Source organism: Entelurus aequoreus, linkage group LG25, assembly GCF_033978785.1.
Source record: "Entelurus aequoreus isolate RoL-2023_Sb linkage group LG25, RoL_Eaeq_v1.1, whole genome shotgun sequence".
NCBI lineage: Eukaryota > Metazoa > Chordata > Actinopteri > Syngnathiformes > Syngnathidae > Entelurus > Entelurus aequoreus.
Genome location: NC_084755.1, coordinates 10,577,290 through 10,594,856, shown reverse-complemented (window position 1 = coordinate 10,594,856; position 17,567 = coordinate 10,577,290). Strand labels below are relative to the sequence as shown.

The window sequence follows — 17,567 nt, the reverse complement described above, 5'->3', positions numbered from 1 at the left end:
AAATGTAATAGTTACTATGAACCTCACACGTTATAATTTTAGCAAATGTTTTTCATCGAAATTTAGGAATAGAAGTATCTTCTATGAAACAGTGAAATTTATAATTTATTTGTTGATGCATTATAACTTTGAAAGTATGGATAATGGTGGGAAAATACATAGCAACAAATATAGTCGAGGTTTCTATGGTTTATCCGTTATACAGTGCTCAATACCGGGGTAGAGCAGAATATACATTAGGTCAGGAAAAAACAGAGGCTATTTCATCCCTACAAGCCTGTTTCGCAGGTTTCCCTGCTCTTCAGGGGATTTTATAAAATAAAATAAAGTCCCCTGAAGAGCAGGGAAACCTGCGAAACAAGCCTAAATCCCCTGAAGAGCAGGGAAACCTGCTAAACAGGCTTGTAAGGATAAAATAGCCTCTGTGTTTTGTCCTGACCTAACGTGGAAACAAATATATATATTTCTCAGAATGTTTTACTTTATGCAAGTTTCGAAAAATGGAGAGAATTTGTGTTTAATTTTACAGTTTGTAAATTATTTCTAGGCCAAAACGTTTGTCAAACCTGACAAATTGATCTTGTTAATTGGCCCTAGTGTGTGAATGTGAGTGTGGTTGGCGACTTGTCCAGGGTGTACCCCGCCTTCCGCCCGAATGTAGCTGAGATAGGCTCCAGCACCCTCCGCGACCCCGAAAGGGATAAGCGGTAGAAAATGGATGGATGGATACTTGGTAATAAGGATTATTAGGGCATTAAATCCATCACAACTAGACTATTCAGTTTGTCTTAAAATACGTTTTGCCTCCCATCCGAGCAGGCTTTATCATTTCATGCTCACAGACTTTGCTTGGACAGATTTAGCCCCTAAAGAAATGATTGTAATTGCAATGAATTCCACTCCCTGTGACTACAATTCTAATTCAAATTACAACTCCATCCATCTACCGCTTGTCCCTCGGGGTCGCCGGGGGGTGCTGGAGCCTATCTCAGCTGCATTCGGGGTACACCCTGCACTGCAAAAACTGAAATCCAAGTAAGATTAAATATCTCAAATAAGGGTGATATTGGCTTATTTTCTGTCTGATAAGATAATTCTTCTCACTAAGCAGATTTTATGTTAGAGTGTTTTACTTGTTTTAAGTGTTTTGGTCCTAAATGATCTCAGTAAGATATTACAGCTTGTTGCTGAGATTTGATGACCTATATTGAGTAAAACATGCTTGAAACTAGAATATCAACTGTTGCAAAGCTGTGTCATCAACACTCACAAGTATAAAACTACTTTTTTAAAGTAATAATTTCTTATTTCAAGCATGGAAAAAAAAAAATCATGACTTTGACACAATTGTGTCTCATAATTAAAACAGATGACAGCCAAATGGACTTTGCTGTTTTATTTTCAATGAAATAATAAAAAATACATACTCATATAGTAGTACAGTTGTTATTAGTGAGGATATACTTATTTTAAGGTATTTTTGGGTTCATTGAGGTTAGCTAATTTTACCGTATTTTTCGGACTATAAATCGCACCGGCCGAAAATGCATAATAAAGAAGGAAAAAAACATATATAAGTCGCACTGGAGTATAAGTCGTATTTTTTGGGGAAATGTATTTGATAAATAAATGATAAATGGGTTATACTTGTATAGCGCTTTTCTACCTTCAAGGTACTCAAAGCGCTTTGACAGTATTTCCACATTCACCCATTCACACACACATTCACACACTGATGGCGGGAGCTGCCATGCAAGGCGCTAACCAGCAGCCATCAGAGGCAAAGGGTGAAGTGTCTTGCCCAAGGACACAACGGACGTGACTAGGAAGGTAGAAGGTGGGAATTGAACCCCAGTAACCAGCAACACTTCGATTGCTGGCACAGCCACTCTACCAACTTCGCCACGCCGTCCCAAAACCCAACACCAAGAATAGACATTTGAAAGGCAATTTAAAATAAATAAAGAATAGTGAACAACAGGCTGAACAAGTGTACGTTATATGAGGCATAAATAACCAACTGAGAACGTGCCTGGTATGTTAACGTAACATATTATGGTAAGAGTCATTCAAATAACTATAGCATGTAGAACATGCTATAAGTTTACCAAACAATCTGTCACTCTTAATCGCTAAATCTTATGAAATCTTATACGTCTAGTCTCTTACGTGAATGAGCTACACTACCGTTCAAAAGTTTGGGGTCACCCAAACAATTTTGTGGAATAGCCTTCATTTCTAAGAACAAGAATAGACTGTCGAGCTTCAAATGAAAGTTCTGTTTTTCTGGCCATTTTGAGCGTTTAATTGACCCCACAAATGTGATGCTCCAGAAACTCAATCTGCTCAAAGGAAGGTCAGTTTTGTAGCTTCTGTAACGAGCTAAACTGTTTTCAGATGTGTGAACATTATTGCACAAGGGTTTTCTAATCATCAATTAGCCTTCTGAGCCAATGAGCAAACACATTGTACCGTTAGAACACTGGAGTGATAGTTGCTGGAAATGGGCCTCTATACGCCTATGTAGATATTGCACCAAAAACCAGACATTTGCAGCTAGAATAGTCATTTACCACATTAGCAATGTATAGAGTGTATTTCTTTAAAGTTAAGACTAGTTTAAAGTTATCCTTATTGAAAAGTATAGTGCTTTTCCTTCAAAAATAAGGACATTTCAATGTGACCCCAAACTTTTGAACGGTAGTGTAAATAATATTATTTGATATTTTACGGTAATGTGTTAATAATTTCACACATAAGTCGCACCCCCGGCCGAACTATGAAAAAAACTGCGACTTATAGTCCGAAAAATACGGTACTTGTTTTGGAAAGTCTTGACAAGCCAAATTTTCTTGTTCTATTGGCAGATGATTTTGCTTAGTTCAAATAAAATACCCCTAATTTTTTTTCTTTTTTTTTTCTTGTTTTTGAACACTGACTTTTTGCAGTGTGGACAAGTCGCCACCTCAACACAGATAGATAGACAGCATTCACACACTAGGGCCAATTTAGTGTTGCCAATCAACTAGAGATGTCCAATAATATCGGCCGATATTATCGGCCGATATATGCGTTAAAATGTAATATCGGAAATTATCTGTATCGGTTTTTTTATTATCGGTATTGTTGTTTTTTTTAATTAAATCAACATAAAAAACACAAGATACACTTACAATTAGTGCACCAACCCACCCCATTTACACTCATTCACACAAAAGGGTTGTTTATTTCTGTTATTAATATTCTGGTTCCTACATTATATATCAATATATATCAATACAGTCTGCAAGGGATACAGTCCGTAAGCACACATGATTGTGCGTGCTGCTGGTCCACTAATAGTACTAACCTTTAACAGTTAATTTTACTCATTTTCATTCATTACTAGTTTCTATGTAACTGTTTTTATATTGTTGTACTTTCTTATTTATTCAAGAAAATGTTTTTAATTTATTTATCTTATTTTACAAATTTTTTGAAAAAGTACCTTATCTTCACCATACCTGGTTGTCCAAATTAGGCATAATAATGTGTTAATTCCACGACTGCATATATCGGTTGATATCGGTATCGGTAATTAAAGAGTTGGACAATATCGGAATATCGGATATCGGCAAAAAGCCATTATCGGACATCCCTACAATCAACCTATCCCCAGGTACATGTCTTTGTTAAGTTAAAGTTAAGTTAAAGTACCAATGATTGTCACACACACACTAGGTGTGGTGAAATGTATCCTCTGCATTTGACCCATCTCCTTGATCACCCCCTGTTAGGCGAGGGGAGCAGTGGGCAGCAGCGGGGCCGCGCCCGGGAATAATTTTTGGTGATTTAACCCCCAATTCCGACTTTTGATGCTGAGTGCCAAGCAGGGAGGTAATGGCTCCCATTTTTATGGTCTTTGGTATGACTGGTGGGAGGAAGCCGGAGTACCCGGAGAGAAACCACGCAGTCAACGGGGAGAACGTCCAAACTCCACACAGAAAGACCCCGAGCCCGGGGATCAAACCCAGGAAGCTTCGTATTGTGAGGCACACGCACTAACCCCTGTGCCACTGTGCCGCCCAAATTACAACTCTTCAGATGAATTGAATTAAAATTCTAAATTTGGAATGCCACTTCACCGGTTTCTGTGTGAAGTAAATGTGGTATCATCTGTTCCTATGTGTCAACTTAGCAGGATCTCTATGTGCAAGAGGCTGACTGTCTCACCCTGTTTTTGATCTATTATGTGGAGCACCCGCCACAATTTCAAATCAAATAAATAGCAACTTTTATGACAATCTGCACAGAACATACAGTACCTGTTGTTGGGAGGGCAAGGTAAGAAGGCTCCGTAGAACCTTGGGCGTTGTAGGCCGATATATTGACCGACGTTACATTCTTTAAAGACAAATTGAGGTAGCATTGCATCTCATGGCATACCAGCCAGCCCATCGGCTCGGCTGTGGAAACATTGAAGAATTCATCATTGCCGTGTTTGGACAGTGTCCATTCATATCCCAGAATGTGACCGTGAGCCTGGGATATAGGAAGCATCTGCAGTGGAACAAAAGGGGTAAAAAAAAAAAAAAAGACAATGTGACATAAATAAGATGGCATACTTTTGCACAAAAAAATAAAGTTGACAGTCTATAGTCTATGACATTTTAATCACTTTATTATAGCAGCACTGTAGTGGTGTTTAAAGGGGTCCTATTGTGCAAAACCAACGTTTCTAACCTGTTGGCACCTGTTTTTGTGTATTTGGGATCCACGTACACTACCGTTCAAAAGTTTGGGGCCACCCAAACAATTTTGTGTAATAGCCTTCATTTCTAAGAACAAGAATAGACTGTCGAGTTTCAGATGAAAGTTCTCTTTTTCTGGCCATTTTGAGCGTTTAATTGACCCCACAAATGTGATGCTCCAGAAACTCAATCTGCTCAAAGGAAGGTCAGTTTTGTAGCTTCTGTAACGAGCTAAACTGTTTTCAGATGTGTGAACATGATTGCACAAGGGTTTTCTAATCATCAATTAGCCTTCTGAGCCAATGAGCAAACACATTGTACCATTAGAACACTGGAGTGATAGTTTCTGGAAATGGGCCTCGATACACCTATGTAGATATTGCACCAAAAACCAGACATTTGCAGCTAGAATAGTCATTTACCACATTAGCAATGTATAGAGTGTATTTCTTTAAAGTTAAGACTAGTTTAAAGTTATCTTCATTGAAAAGTACAGTGCTTTTCCTTCAAAAATAAGGACATTTCGATGTGACCCCAAACTTCTGAACGGTAGTGTAAGTCCTGAAAATTTTAAATCAAATCATGGGGGGCATGGCGGACATATTTTATAAAACCATCTTGCCTTTTTCCAAACTTACTCCAATCGAGTCGTTTGGAATTCGAGACCGTAGTGACGTATTTTGCCTCAGTTACGTTAATGGGTATTTCATTATTTCTACTTGCTTGTCTTGATTAAATCAAGGCCTGGATGGCCCTAAATTTCTTAAATTTCAATGAAAAGAAGACAGAAGTAATAGTGTTTGGACCTAGTGGTACCTGTGAGCTCCCCCCTGTTGACTTTGGCCCATTGGCTTTGCACGTTAAGCCCATGGTCACTGGTTTTTAACCCAGCATGGGACTTTAAACTGTTTTTAACTTTTTAACTGCTTTTTATCTAACAAATGGTTCTTAGAATAATTTGTATTTGCTTTTTCAATGTGTATTCTACTTCTGTTTTAAATGTTATTTTTTTAGTCTGTCCTTTGCCTGTATTTCTTTGTGGTGTACAGCCCTTTGTTCTTCAACTGTGGTTGTTTTTAAAGGGCTTTATAAATAAAGTTGGTATGGTATGGTATGGTATATATGGTAGAGGTTTACCCAAAGAGATTTATATCAGTTGGCCATTTTAATCTTTTAATCCAGTTGTCCAAAGTTGAAGATAGTTTATCATTTTTCTCTATCCTCTTGTTGAGGGGCAGACTGGCTCATACTTGCATATGCATGCCAAAATCCTCCACTGTTGCCATTTGAAGTTGTCACGTTGTGTAAATGGTAAATAAAAACAGAATACAATGATTTGCAACAGCATTGAAATACTCTGTACACTGCAAAAACTGAAATCTAAGTAAGATTAAATATCTCAAATAAGGGTTATATTTGCTTATTTTCTGTCTAATAATTCTTCTCACTAAGCAGATTTTATGTTAGAGTGTTTTACTTGTTTTAAGGGTTTTGGTCCTAAATGATCTCAGTAAGATATTACAGCTTGTTGCTGAGATTTGATGACCTATATTGAGTAAAACATGCTTGAAACTAGAATATCAACTGTTGCAAAGCTGTGTCATCAACACTCACAAGTATAAAACTACTTTTTTAAAGTAATAATTTCTTATTTTAAGCATGAAAAAAAAAAAAAATTTAACATGTGACGTTTCAAACAATTTTGAACAGAAATAGTTCATGCACATTCAGATAAATTCTTCAAAATTACAATTAAAAAAAATTTGACCGCAGGCCGGGTTGTATATATGCACATAATTGACTGAAAGAGCACGCACTTGGCGCGATGATGTCATGATATCGATGGAAAAATGCATTTTTAGACCATATGATTTGCCTGAGCGGCTAGGAGGCCCCGAGAGTAACAAGCGGTTGCCTTTCCATTAAGAACAATAAATTAGTTTTTAGTATAAGTTTGCTGGTTTCAAGAAATGTAATGCCGAGCGCATATCATTATGTCAAGATAATGGCACTAGCATTTACTTAATTTAAGAATATTTTTCAACATATTGAGCAAAAAGGTCTCTTTTTTTTTTCTACCAAGAAAAGTGCACTTGTTATTAGTGAGAATATACTTATTTTAAGGTATTTTTGGGTTCATTGAGGTTAGCTAATTTTACTTGTTTTGGAAAGTCTTGACAAGCCAAATTTTCTTGTTCTATTGGCAGATAATTTTGCTTAGTTCAAATAAAATACCCCTAATTGTTGTATTTTTTTTTCTTGTTTTTGAACACTGACGTTTTGCAGCGTATCGTTCAAGACTTACGGTCATTTGAAAACATCACTGTACATCATAATGGCAGCTACAGTTTCCATCTTAAAGATCAAAAAAAAATTTTGGGCAATGTCCGGCGGGCCAGATTGAAAAGCTTAACGGGCCACATGCGGCCCCCGAGCCTTAATTTAGTCAGGTCTGGTCTACGTAGCTCTCTCCTCGACTCCAACTCTACTCATCAGCTGAGTGCTGACATGCTTGCCCACCAAAGCAGACAGTAAATACTCGCTTACACAGTCAATGAGAAAATGAATGACAAGCACTGCCTCGTTATTGTGTATTCATTCAGTGCACTGCCAAAAATTGGTAAGTTCACATACGCACTAAGCAGACAGGAACGTCTAGCAGCAGCCTCATATCGGCTTCTTGCACTGGTGAAATGTGTAAATGTAGAGTGTTTCTCCTAAGAATAATTTATTGTGATCATACAGAAAATACACTTAACACAGTTTATTAGAGAAATATTCATATTTATTTAATTATTTGTTTTTAAATTTTTAATCAAAATCCTGCCTCGCCTGCCTACCCTGACTCCCTGCAATTAGTTTTTTGTCTACGGTTTAACTATTTGGAATGAATTACGAAGAAAATGGAGGTACCACTGTAAAGATACCTCCAAAAATGTTTAACCATTAGATTAATGCTTAATGACTTATGGGCAAATAGTTGCTCAGATCCGCCTGTGACTCAATAGACGTTTTTTCTGGAGGGTGGTCGTGTGAAACGTCGTGTCAATGGGGTTTACGAAATTTAGGGGTTATAACTGACTGTGTTTTGTAGAGTTGTGTAAGAACTTTCAAGTCAATCCAACTTATGTGGTAAAACTTAGGTTTTTAACAGTGCCACCATGTGGTGTATTTGTCAGAAAAACACAGCACAAGCAACACAAATACAGTGCATGCTTTGCCAAATGTTCACACTTTTGTCTATCACATACTTTATTGAGCATAGGCACTTGTTTTACATTAGAAAAAAGGATGTACACTACCGTTCAAAAGTTTGGGGTCACATTGAAATGTCCTTATTTTTGAAGGAAAAGCACTGTACTTTTCAATGAAGATAACTTTAAACTAGTCTTAACTTTAAAGAAATACACTCTATACATTGCTAATGTTGTAAATGACTATTCTAGCTGCAAATGTCTGGTTTTTGGTGCAATATCTACATAGGTGTATAGAGGCCCATTTCCAGCAACTATCACTCCAGTGTTCTAATGGTACAATGTGTTTGCTCATTGGCTCAGAAGGCTAATTGATGATTAGAAAACCCTTGTGCAATCATGTTCACACATCTGAAAACAGTTTAGCTCGTTACAGAAGCTACAAAACTGACCTTCCTTTGAGCAGATTGAGTTTCTGGAGCATCACATTTGTGGGGTCAATTAAACGCTCAAAATGGCCAGAAAAAGAGAACTTTCATCTGAAACTCGACAGTCTATTCTTGTTCTTAGAAATTAAGGCTATTCCACAAAATTGTTTGGGTTACCCCAAACTTTTGAACGGTAGTGTATACATTTTTATTTATACATAAAAATTATGTGTACATTTTCACAGCTGGACACTGAGTAAATGGTAAATAAAAACAGAATACAATGATTTGCAAATCATATTGAATTGAATGGACTGCAAAGACAAGATACTTAACATTCGAACTAGGAAACTTTGTTATTTTTTGCAAATATTATCTCATTTGGAATTTGATGCTTAACATGTTTGAAAAAAGCTGGCACAAGTGGCAAAAAAGACTGAGAAAGTTGAGGAATGCTCATCAAACACTTATTTGGAACATTCCACAGGTGGACAGGCTAATTGGGAACAGGTGGGTGCCATGATTGGGTATAAAAGCAGCTTCCATGAAATGCTCAGTCATTCACAAACAAGGATGGGGCGAGGGTCACCACTTTGTGAACAAATGCTTGAGCAAATTGTCGAAAAGTTAAAGAACAACATTTTTCAACGAGCTATTGCAAGGAATTTAGGGATTTCACCATCTACGGTCCGTAATATCATCAAAATGTTCAGAAAATCTGGAGAAATCACTGCACGTAAGCAATGATATTACGGACCTTCGATCTCTCAGGCGGTACTACATCAAAAAGTGACATCAGTGTGTAAAGGATATCACCACATGGGCTCAGTAACACTTCAGAAGACCTCTGTCAGTAACTACAGTTTGTCGCTACATCTGTAAGAGCAAGTTAAAACTCTACTATGCAAAGCGAAAGCCATTTATCAACAACACCCAGAAACGCCGCCGGCTTCGCTGGGCCCGAGTTCATCTAAGATGGACTGATGCAAAGTGGAAAAGTGTTCTGTGGTCTGACGAGTCCACATTTCAAATTGTTTTTGGAAAATATGGAAGTCGCTCGCAATTTTTTCTAGTAAATATACTTAATATGAAGTGAAATTTGATAAGTGGCACTGTGCAATTGTGAATCTATCCAAGTCAAATATTGTACAGTTATTATTCATAAAAGATTGTCCAAAAAAAGCTACCTACCTTCCAAGTAATAACGCAAACAATATTGGTGGCAGGCACTCCACAATCCTCCCATACGTCCATCTCTCCAGTGGGAGCTGAAACAACAAGTCCGGCTCCAAATGTTAAAACTAGTAACGTTTGAATAGCTAGATAATAGATCCTTCCTCTTTTTTAACTTTTGCCTAACCACCTTAGAAGCAAAAAGCTAACCTGCTTCCAAGCTTTTTATTCTATGGCTTGCACTCCAGTCGCTCATCAATCCCGTCGCACAGGAACAACGAACTTGAAATTCATAGAACACAGCAGGCTGGACTTCACCGTAGAATTCGTAGTTGACGTTTGCTCCAATTTTTTCCTATGTTAAAAAGAAAAAAATAAATTAAATTGAGAGAAAAAATGGACACAATGAAAAGATAAAATGTGGAAATGTCAATACTCCCACTATAATAACTATTGATTGATTGATTGATTGAGACTTTTATTAGTAGGTTGCACAGTGAAGTACATATTCCGTACAAATGACCACTAAATGGTAACACCCGAATAAGTTTTTCAACTTGTTTAAGTCGGGGTCCACTTAAATTGATTCATGATACAGATATATACTATCATATATACGATCATCATAATACAGTCATCACACAAGATAATCACATTGAATTATTTACATTATTTACAATCAGGGGTGTGGGGGGGGGGGGGTAGGATATGGACAGCAAGTAGTGGACATAGAGAGAGAAAGAGAGAGAGAGAGAGAGAGAGAGAGAGAGAGAGAGAGAGAGAGAGATCAGAAGGCATAAAAAAAAGTATCTGCATTTGATTGTTTACATTTGATTATTAGCAATCCGGGGAAGGTGTTAGTTTAGGGTTGTAGCTGCCTGGAGGTGAACTTTTATTGCGGTTTTGAATGAGGATAGAGATTCCCCTTCCTTTATACCTTATACTAATAACACTGTTAGAATTATTGTTTCTAAATTATCACAAAAACTTTGTATTACATTGAGTTCCTGACAAGAAGACAAAAGCTGTCTTTGAAACCTACCAAGAATAAGGCTCGTAAAACTCCACTGTGTAGGGGGGGGGGGAGCAAGATGAAGGTGTTCCTGTGTTCTTTCATGTATGGTAATCAACAGAAGGATGTTGTTCTGGCCCAAGGACTTCATAACGGAGAGATGACAGGATCTGCCCAATTTCCAGACGACCTCTTTTTGAAGTATTTTACGAACTCTTTTTGAACTATTTTATGGAACTCTTTTTGAACTATTTTATGGAACTCTTTTTGAACTATTTTACAAACTCTTTTTGAACTGACCTTTCCTGTGAATTGTTTACGACCTTTTCTGTGAACTTTTTGTGACCTTTGTCCTTTGGAAACAAAGGTGGCCATGTGGTCGGGGAGGGTCCAAAATAAAAGAAGGAGGCATGCAATCTTTTGGCAGAGCATGCTGGAGACTGTACAAGAGTACAGCGTGTCCAGGCGTGTCTACTCAATTTAGTCCAAATTGAATTCTGTCTCTGTTTAATTCTTTGCCTCTTGTCTTGTTTAATAGATGTCATCAGTTTTGGAACCTGACAAACACACAACTAAAAAGTATTTTTTAGCCTTTTTATTTAAAGAAATTTAAATATACAAAAATATCAAAGTGGCCTATCGCATCTTCCGATTTTTTTGTATGTGGACACCCCTGCATTAGATTTAAAAAGGTACCTCAATCCAGGTTTTGTCCACCTCAGTACAATATCGCACATCGCACGATCCCAAAGAGAGGTGTGGCTCATTACAGGCGGAATTCCAGGAAATTTCCAAAGGATCTTGTTGGCTCCACACAATCTTAGGTCGGGCTGGTTTCACTACAGGGAGGAGATTTTTTACAAAATACGTAAAAGAACACTCAACTTAAAACAAAACACCTAAATAAAGAGCAGTGTGTCCTCGGGCTGCACAATTTTGGCCAAAAAGAAAATTACGATTGTTTTCTTCGAAAGTGTGGTTTTCAATTTTCAATGTTTTTCCAATTTCAATGGTTTTTATTAGGGATGTCCGATAATATCGCACTGCCGATATTATCGGCCGATAAATGCTTTAAAATGTAATATCGGAAATTATCGATATCGGTTCGAAAAGTAAAATGTATGACTTTTTAAAACGCCGCTGTGTACACGGACGTAGGGAGAAGGACAGAGCGCCAATAAACCTTAAAGGCACTGCCTTTGCGTGCCGGCCCAATCACATAATATCTACGGCTTTTCACACACACAAGTGAATGCAGGGCATATTTGGTCAACAGCCATACAGGTCACACTGAGGGTTGCCGTATAAACAACTTTAACACTGTTACAAATATGCCCCACACTGTGAACCCACACCAAACAAGAATGACAAACACATTTCGGGAGAACATCCGCACTGTAACACAACATAAACACAACAGAACAAATATCCAGAACCCCTTGCAGCACTAACTCTTCCGGGACGCTACAATATACACCCCCCGGAGGGATCGAAGGTCATGGACATTGCTGCTCAGGTGCAGTGGTTTCTCCAGATTTTCGGAACCTTTTGATGATATTACAGACCGTAGATGGTGAAATCCCTAAATTCCTTGCATTAGCTCGTTGAGAAATGTTGTTCTTAAATAATTTGCTCAGGCATTTGTTCACAAAGTGGTGACCCTCGCCCTATCCTTGTTTGTGAATAACTGAGCATTTCATGGAAGCTGCTTTTATACCCAATCATGGCACCCACCTGTTCCCAATCAGCCTGTTCACCTGTGGGATGTTCCAAATAAGTGTTTGATGAGCATTCCTCAACTTTCTCAGTCTTTTTTGCCACTTGTACCAGCTTTTTTGAAACATGTTGCAGGCATCAAATTCCAAATTAGCTAAAATTTGCAAAAAATTAAGTTTTCCAGTGTGAACATTACATATCTTGTCTTTGCAGTCTATTCAATTGAATATAAGTTGAAAAAGATTTGCAAATCATTGTATTCTGTTTTTATTTACCATTTACACAAGGTGCCAACTTCACTGGTTTTGGGTTTTGTAATCATGCAACAATATATTCCACGCATTTTTTGGATTATCAAAAATAAATACTTGAATATTAGATACAATTGTTTACAAGGTTAATATACATTTATATTCATATACCGTATATTCACTGTTACAAGCGGCCCTCTGAGGGCAGCCATAATTGACATGTGGTCCTCAATAAAAACAACTCTGACACCCCTGTTTTGAAAGTAACTACATAGCAGCAGAGCGAAACCGGATGTATAGATCAGTGTTTTTCAACCTTTTCTAAACCAAGGTACATTTTTTTCATTGAAAAAATTCTGAGGCACACCATCAGCAAAAAACACAAAAAAATTAAACCCAGCAGCTGATATTGACAGTAAAAAGTCGTTCTCGCAATTGTTTGATATGAATTCCAACCATAACCAAGCATGCATCACTATAGCTCTTGCCTCAAAGTAGGTGTACTGTCACCACCTGTTACATCACATTGTGACTTATTTGGAGTTTTTTGGTGTTGTCCTGGGTGTAGTGTTTTAGTTCTTGTCTTGCGCTCCTATTTTGTTGCTGATTATAGTTTAGTCTTAATTTGAAGGGACAATGCACAGAAACATTAAGCTCAAAGACAGATATGTTCTGTACCAGATTATAGCTAAATAGCTAATTTCCATCTGCAGTTCCTGGCTACCTAAATTAAAGGGATACAAAAATCATGCAATAAAATCATGACTAGGGATGTCCGATAATATCGGCCTGCCGATATCGGCCGATAAATGCGTTAAAATGTAATATCGGAAATTATCGGTATCGTTTTTTTATTATCGGTATCGTTTTTGTTTTGTTTTTTTGTTTTTTTAAATTAAATCAACATAAAAAACACAAGATACACTTACAATTAATGCACCAATCCAAAAAATCTCCCTCCTCATTCACACAAAAGGGTTGTTTCTTTCTGTTATTAATATTCTGGTTCCTACATTATATATCAATATATATCAATACAGTCTGCAGGGATACAGTCCGTAAGCACACATGATTGTGCGTGCTGCTGGTCCACTAATAGTACTAACCTTTAACAGTTAATGTTACTCATTTTCATTAATTACTAGTTTCTATGTAATTGTTTTTATATTGTTTTACTTTCTTTTTTATTCAAGAAAATGTTTTTAATTTATTTATCTTACTTTATTTTATAATTTTTTTTTAAAAGGACCTTATCTTCACCATACCCGGTTGTCCAAATTAGACATAATAATGTGTTAATTCCACGACTGTATATATCGGTTGATATCGGTATCGGTTGATATCGGTATCGGTAATTAAAGAGTTGGACAATATCGGAATATCGGATATCGGCAAAAAGACATTATCGGACATCCCTAATTATGACAATAAAATCATACACAAGTATTAAGAAAAAAGTCATAAAATGCCCTTTCATGGACACATACTTAATATACAATACAACCACACCTCATTTACGTATGTATGTATGTAAACTGGACAAAGTGCTTAAGTGGCGCTGGTGCAGTGTTATTTAGGATTCGATGGGCCATTTGTATTGGTGCTAATCTTTGAATGTTAGCTAAATTTAAAAATCTATATTTTTGGAGAACTAAACAGTGATGGTGGTGGTGTGGTTTTCGGTCAAGGATTTTGAGCGATTGTGCAAAGTTTCCAATGGCCTCAGTGTCATTTTGCTTGCCTGCGACCGACATGTTATACAATAATAACAACGAGACATAATCACTGCATTAAAATAAGTTTGAGCTGCCTCCAATGTTAATGAATTCCTGATACATTTGAACGTTTTTATGTTGTATTTAAGACTCTGGCACATCTGTTTGATATGTTTTTTAAAGCCAAGTGTTGGCTCTAAAATGACACCCAGGTAACGATATTCACTAACATTTTGTATTATTTCCTTATTAACCGTTATATTTGGAAAGGATGACATTTTATATTTGTTTACAAAATACATTGTTGCCGTTTTCTTAATGTTTAATGTAAGACAAGAGTCATGTAGCCATCTTGCCACCTTCTCCATGGCTGCTGTAAGTTTTCTGGCAACCGTTTCAGCATCCTTTCCCCAAGTATAAATAACCGTGTCATCTGCATACATCTGGATATTTACATCCTCACATACAGATGGCAGGTTGTTTAAATACATGGAGAAAAGAAGACGCCGTCTGCTCCACACGCTGTAAGTCTTTGCTGTCGTCCAGCATTCGGTTTTTGTTTACTTTGCAGCCAGTTCAGTTTTAGTTTTGCATAGCCTTCCCTATGCTTCAATGCCTTTTCTTAGCGGCACTCGTCTTTTGTTTATTTTTGGTTTAAGCATTAGACACCTTTTTACCTGCAAACCATCGTCGTCGTTCCCGACATCTACAAAGCAATTAGCTACCTGCTGCCACCTACTGGTACGGAAGAGTATTACACGGTTACTCTGCTGAGCTCTAGACAGTGCAGACACTCAACAACGGCACATTTACGGATTATAATTACTGGTTGGAAAAATATATTTTTAACCCAATTAGGTGAAATTACATAATCTCCCACGGCACACCAGACAATATCTCACGGTACAGTAGGGTGCCGCGGCACAGTGGTTGAAAAACACTGGTATAGACGATAGTACGAGGAAAGACATGGCAAAGGAGTACATTGTCATAGTTAATTAATAGGATAATGATGTAAAACGGATTATTCGTGCAGCCCTAGTGTGTCCTGGACTTACTGATGTGTCCTGTGTTGAAGACAACCTCAAGGGATTTAGCAGAACCCTGTTGGCTCTCAGCCTGGACCCAAACACGCAGTTTACTGTTCATGAAAAAGTGCACACGGTTGATAACGCCGTTCAAACTGGCCCCAGTTGTCACATTGCCCTCGCTGGAAGCAAAAAGAACAGTGATAATATTTCCAGATGCTGGGATTTTTGTTCGCTGAGGAACGTCTTATTAATTGTACTTACTCGCTATGCGCCGTCTGCCAGTGTAGACTATATTTTACAGGGACCTGAGGCTCAAATGCATGACCCCAATCGCAATGAATATGTAGTTCCCAGCAGTTGTTGTCCTCACATGGAATGTAACACTTGGGTTGAAAATCGCGATCTGGAGGACCTAGTAAACAGAAGAGGTTGAAATTAATTAAATTACAACTTATAATTGTCAAAATAGTCAACGTTCCATGTTGTTCTCCAATGACTCTGGTGACTTTTGTTACGCATTCGCGTCAAATAAAAGCATTGAAGGTTAAATGCCAGAATGCACTGCAATACAGTAGCTGCACTGCAAAAAGTCAGTGTTCAAAAACAAGAAAAAAAAATACAAAAGTTAGGGGCATTTTACTTGAACTAAGCAAAATTATCTGCCAATAGAATAAGAACATTTGGCTTGTCAAGACTTTCCAAAAGAAGTCAAATTTGCTAACCTCAATGAACCCAAAAATACCTTAAAATAAGTATTTTCTCTCTAATAACAAGTGCACTTTTCTTGATAGAAAACTAATTTATTGTTCTTAATGGAAAGGCAACAAGGCAACCGCTTGTTACTCTCGGGGTCTATTGTCTAAAAATGCATTTTCCCATCGATAACATGACATCATCGCGCCAAGTGCATGCTCTTTCAGTCAATTAGTGCGCAAGGAATATATATATATATATATATATATATATATATATATATATATATATATATATATATATATATATATATATATATATATATATATATATATATATTTACAAACCGGCCCCCGACCAATTTTTTTTTTATTGTAATTTTGAAGAATTTATCTGAATGTGCATGAACTATTTCTGTTAAAAATTGTTAGAAATGTCACATGTTAAACGTTTAAATATTAACTGTCAGTTTGCTGTACTGTGCCAACTGTACTACTATATGAGTACGTATTTTCTATATTGTTTAATTGAAAATAAAACAGCAAAGTCCATTTGGCTGTCGTCTGTTTTAATTATGAGACACAATTGTGTCAAAGTCATGATTTTTTATTTCATGCTTGAAATAATAAATTCTTACTTTGAAAAAAGTAGTTTTATACTTGTGAGTGTTGATGACACAGCTTTGCAACAGTGGATATTCTAGTTTCAAGCATGTTTTACTCAATATAGGTCATCAAATCTCAGCAACAAGCTGTAATATCTTACTGAGATCATTTAGGACCAAAACACTTAAAACAAGTAAAACACTCTAACATAAAATCTGCTTAGTGAGAAGAATTATCTCCTCAGACAGAAAATAAGCAAATATCACCCTTATTTGAGATATTTAATCTTACTTAGATTTCAGTTTTTGCAGTGTGGTTCTTCACTTTTTAAACACGCATGTTGCTAATTTGAATCCAGTTCAAGTATTCATGTTACGATACAATCAGTGGTACATTTTACCAATTTGAAACGCATTTAACAGTGTTTATGTTGTTCTTTAAATTGTGGCGCTAGTTTGCTAGTCTACGACAGTGGTCCCCAACCACCGGGCTGCAGCCCGGTACCGGTCCGTGGACCGATTAGTACCGGGCCGCACAAGAAATTTAAAAAAATTATATTTTTTTATTTTTTTATTTTTAATTTTTAAATTAAATCAACATAAAAAACACAATATATACATTATATATCAATATAGATCAATACAGTCTGCAGGGGTACAGTCCGTAAGCACACATGATTGTATTTCTCTATGAAAAAAATAAATAAATAAAAAAAATATGGTGCTTTGTTCAATTAATTTTGTTAATCCATTCCATAATTTGATTCCACATATAGATATGCTAAAGGTTTTAAGTGTTGTACGAGCATACAAATGTATGAGATTTTCCTCTAAGGTTATACTTCTCCTATTTTGTTGAGAAGAATTGTTGTACATCCTTGGGTAGCAGGATGTAGTGTGCATGTGCAAAATTGTAGCTGTATGCAAATGCACCAAATCATTTGATTTCAATATTTTTGATTCAATAAATAAAGGGTTTGTATGTCCTCTATATCCAACATTATGTATTATTCCAACTGA

The 17,567-nt window shown here is 36.8% G+C and overlaps 1 protein-coding gene across 3 annotated transcripts in view; it reads right to left on the bottom strand.

Annotated features, from left to right (window-relative positions):
• Nucleotides 1–17,567, bottom strand: part of LOC133642375 (leukemia inhibitory factor receptor-like) — a 45,622-nt gene that overhangs the window by 17,029 nt on the left and 11,026 nt on the right. For all 3 annotated transcript variants that reach the window (XM_062036523.1, XM_062036525.1, XM_062036524.1), the window contains exons 4-9: nt 15,512–15,662; nt 15,278–15,429; nt 11,234–11,376; nt 9,736–9,880; nt 9,544–9,620; nt 4,305–4,539 (exon numbers count right to left, since the gene is read on the bottom strand). In XM_062036523.1, coding sequence (XP_061892507.1) covers nt 4,305–4,539; nt 9,544–9,620; nt 9,736–9,880; nt 11,234–11,376; nt 15,278–15,429; nt 15,512–15,662 — 903 coding nt within the window. The remainder of the gene's footprint in view (nt 1–4,304; nt 4,540–9,543; nt 9,621–9,735; nt 9,881–11,233; nt 11,377–15,277; nt 15,430–15,511; nt 15,663–17,567) is intronic.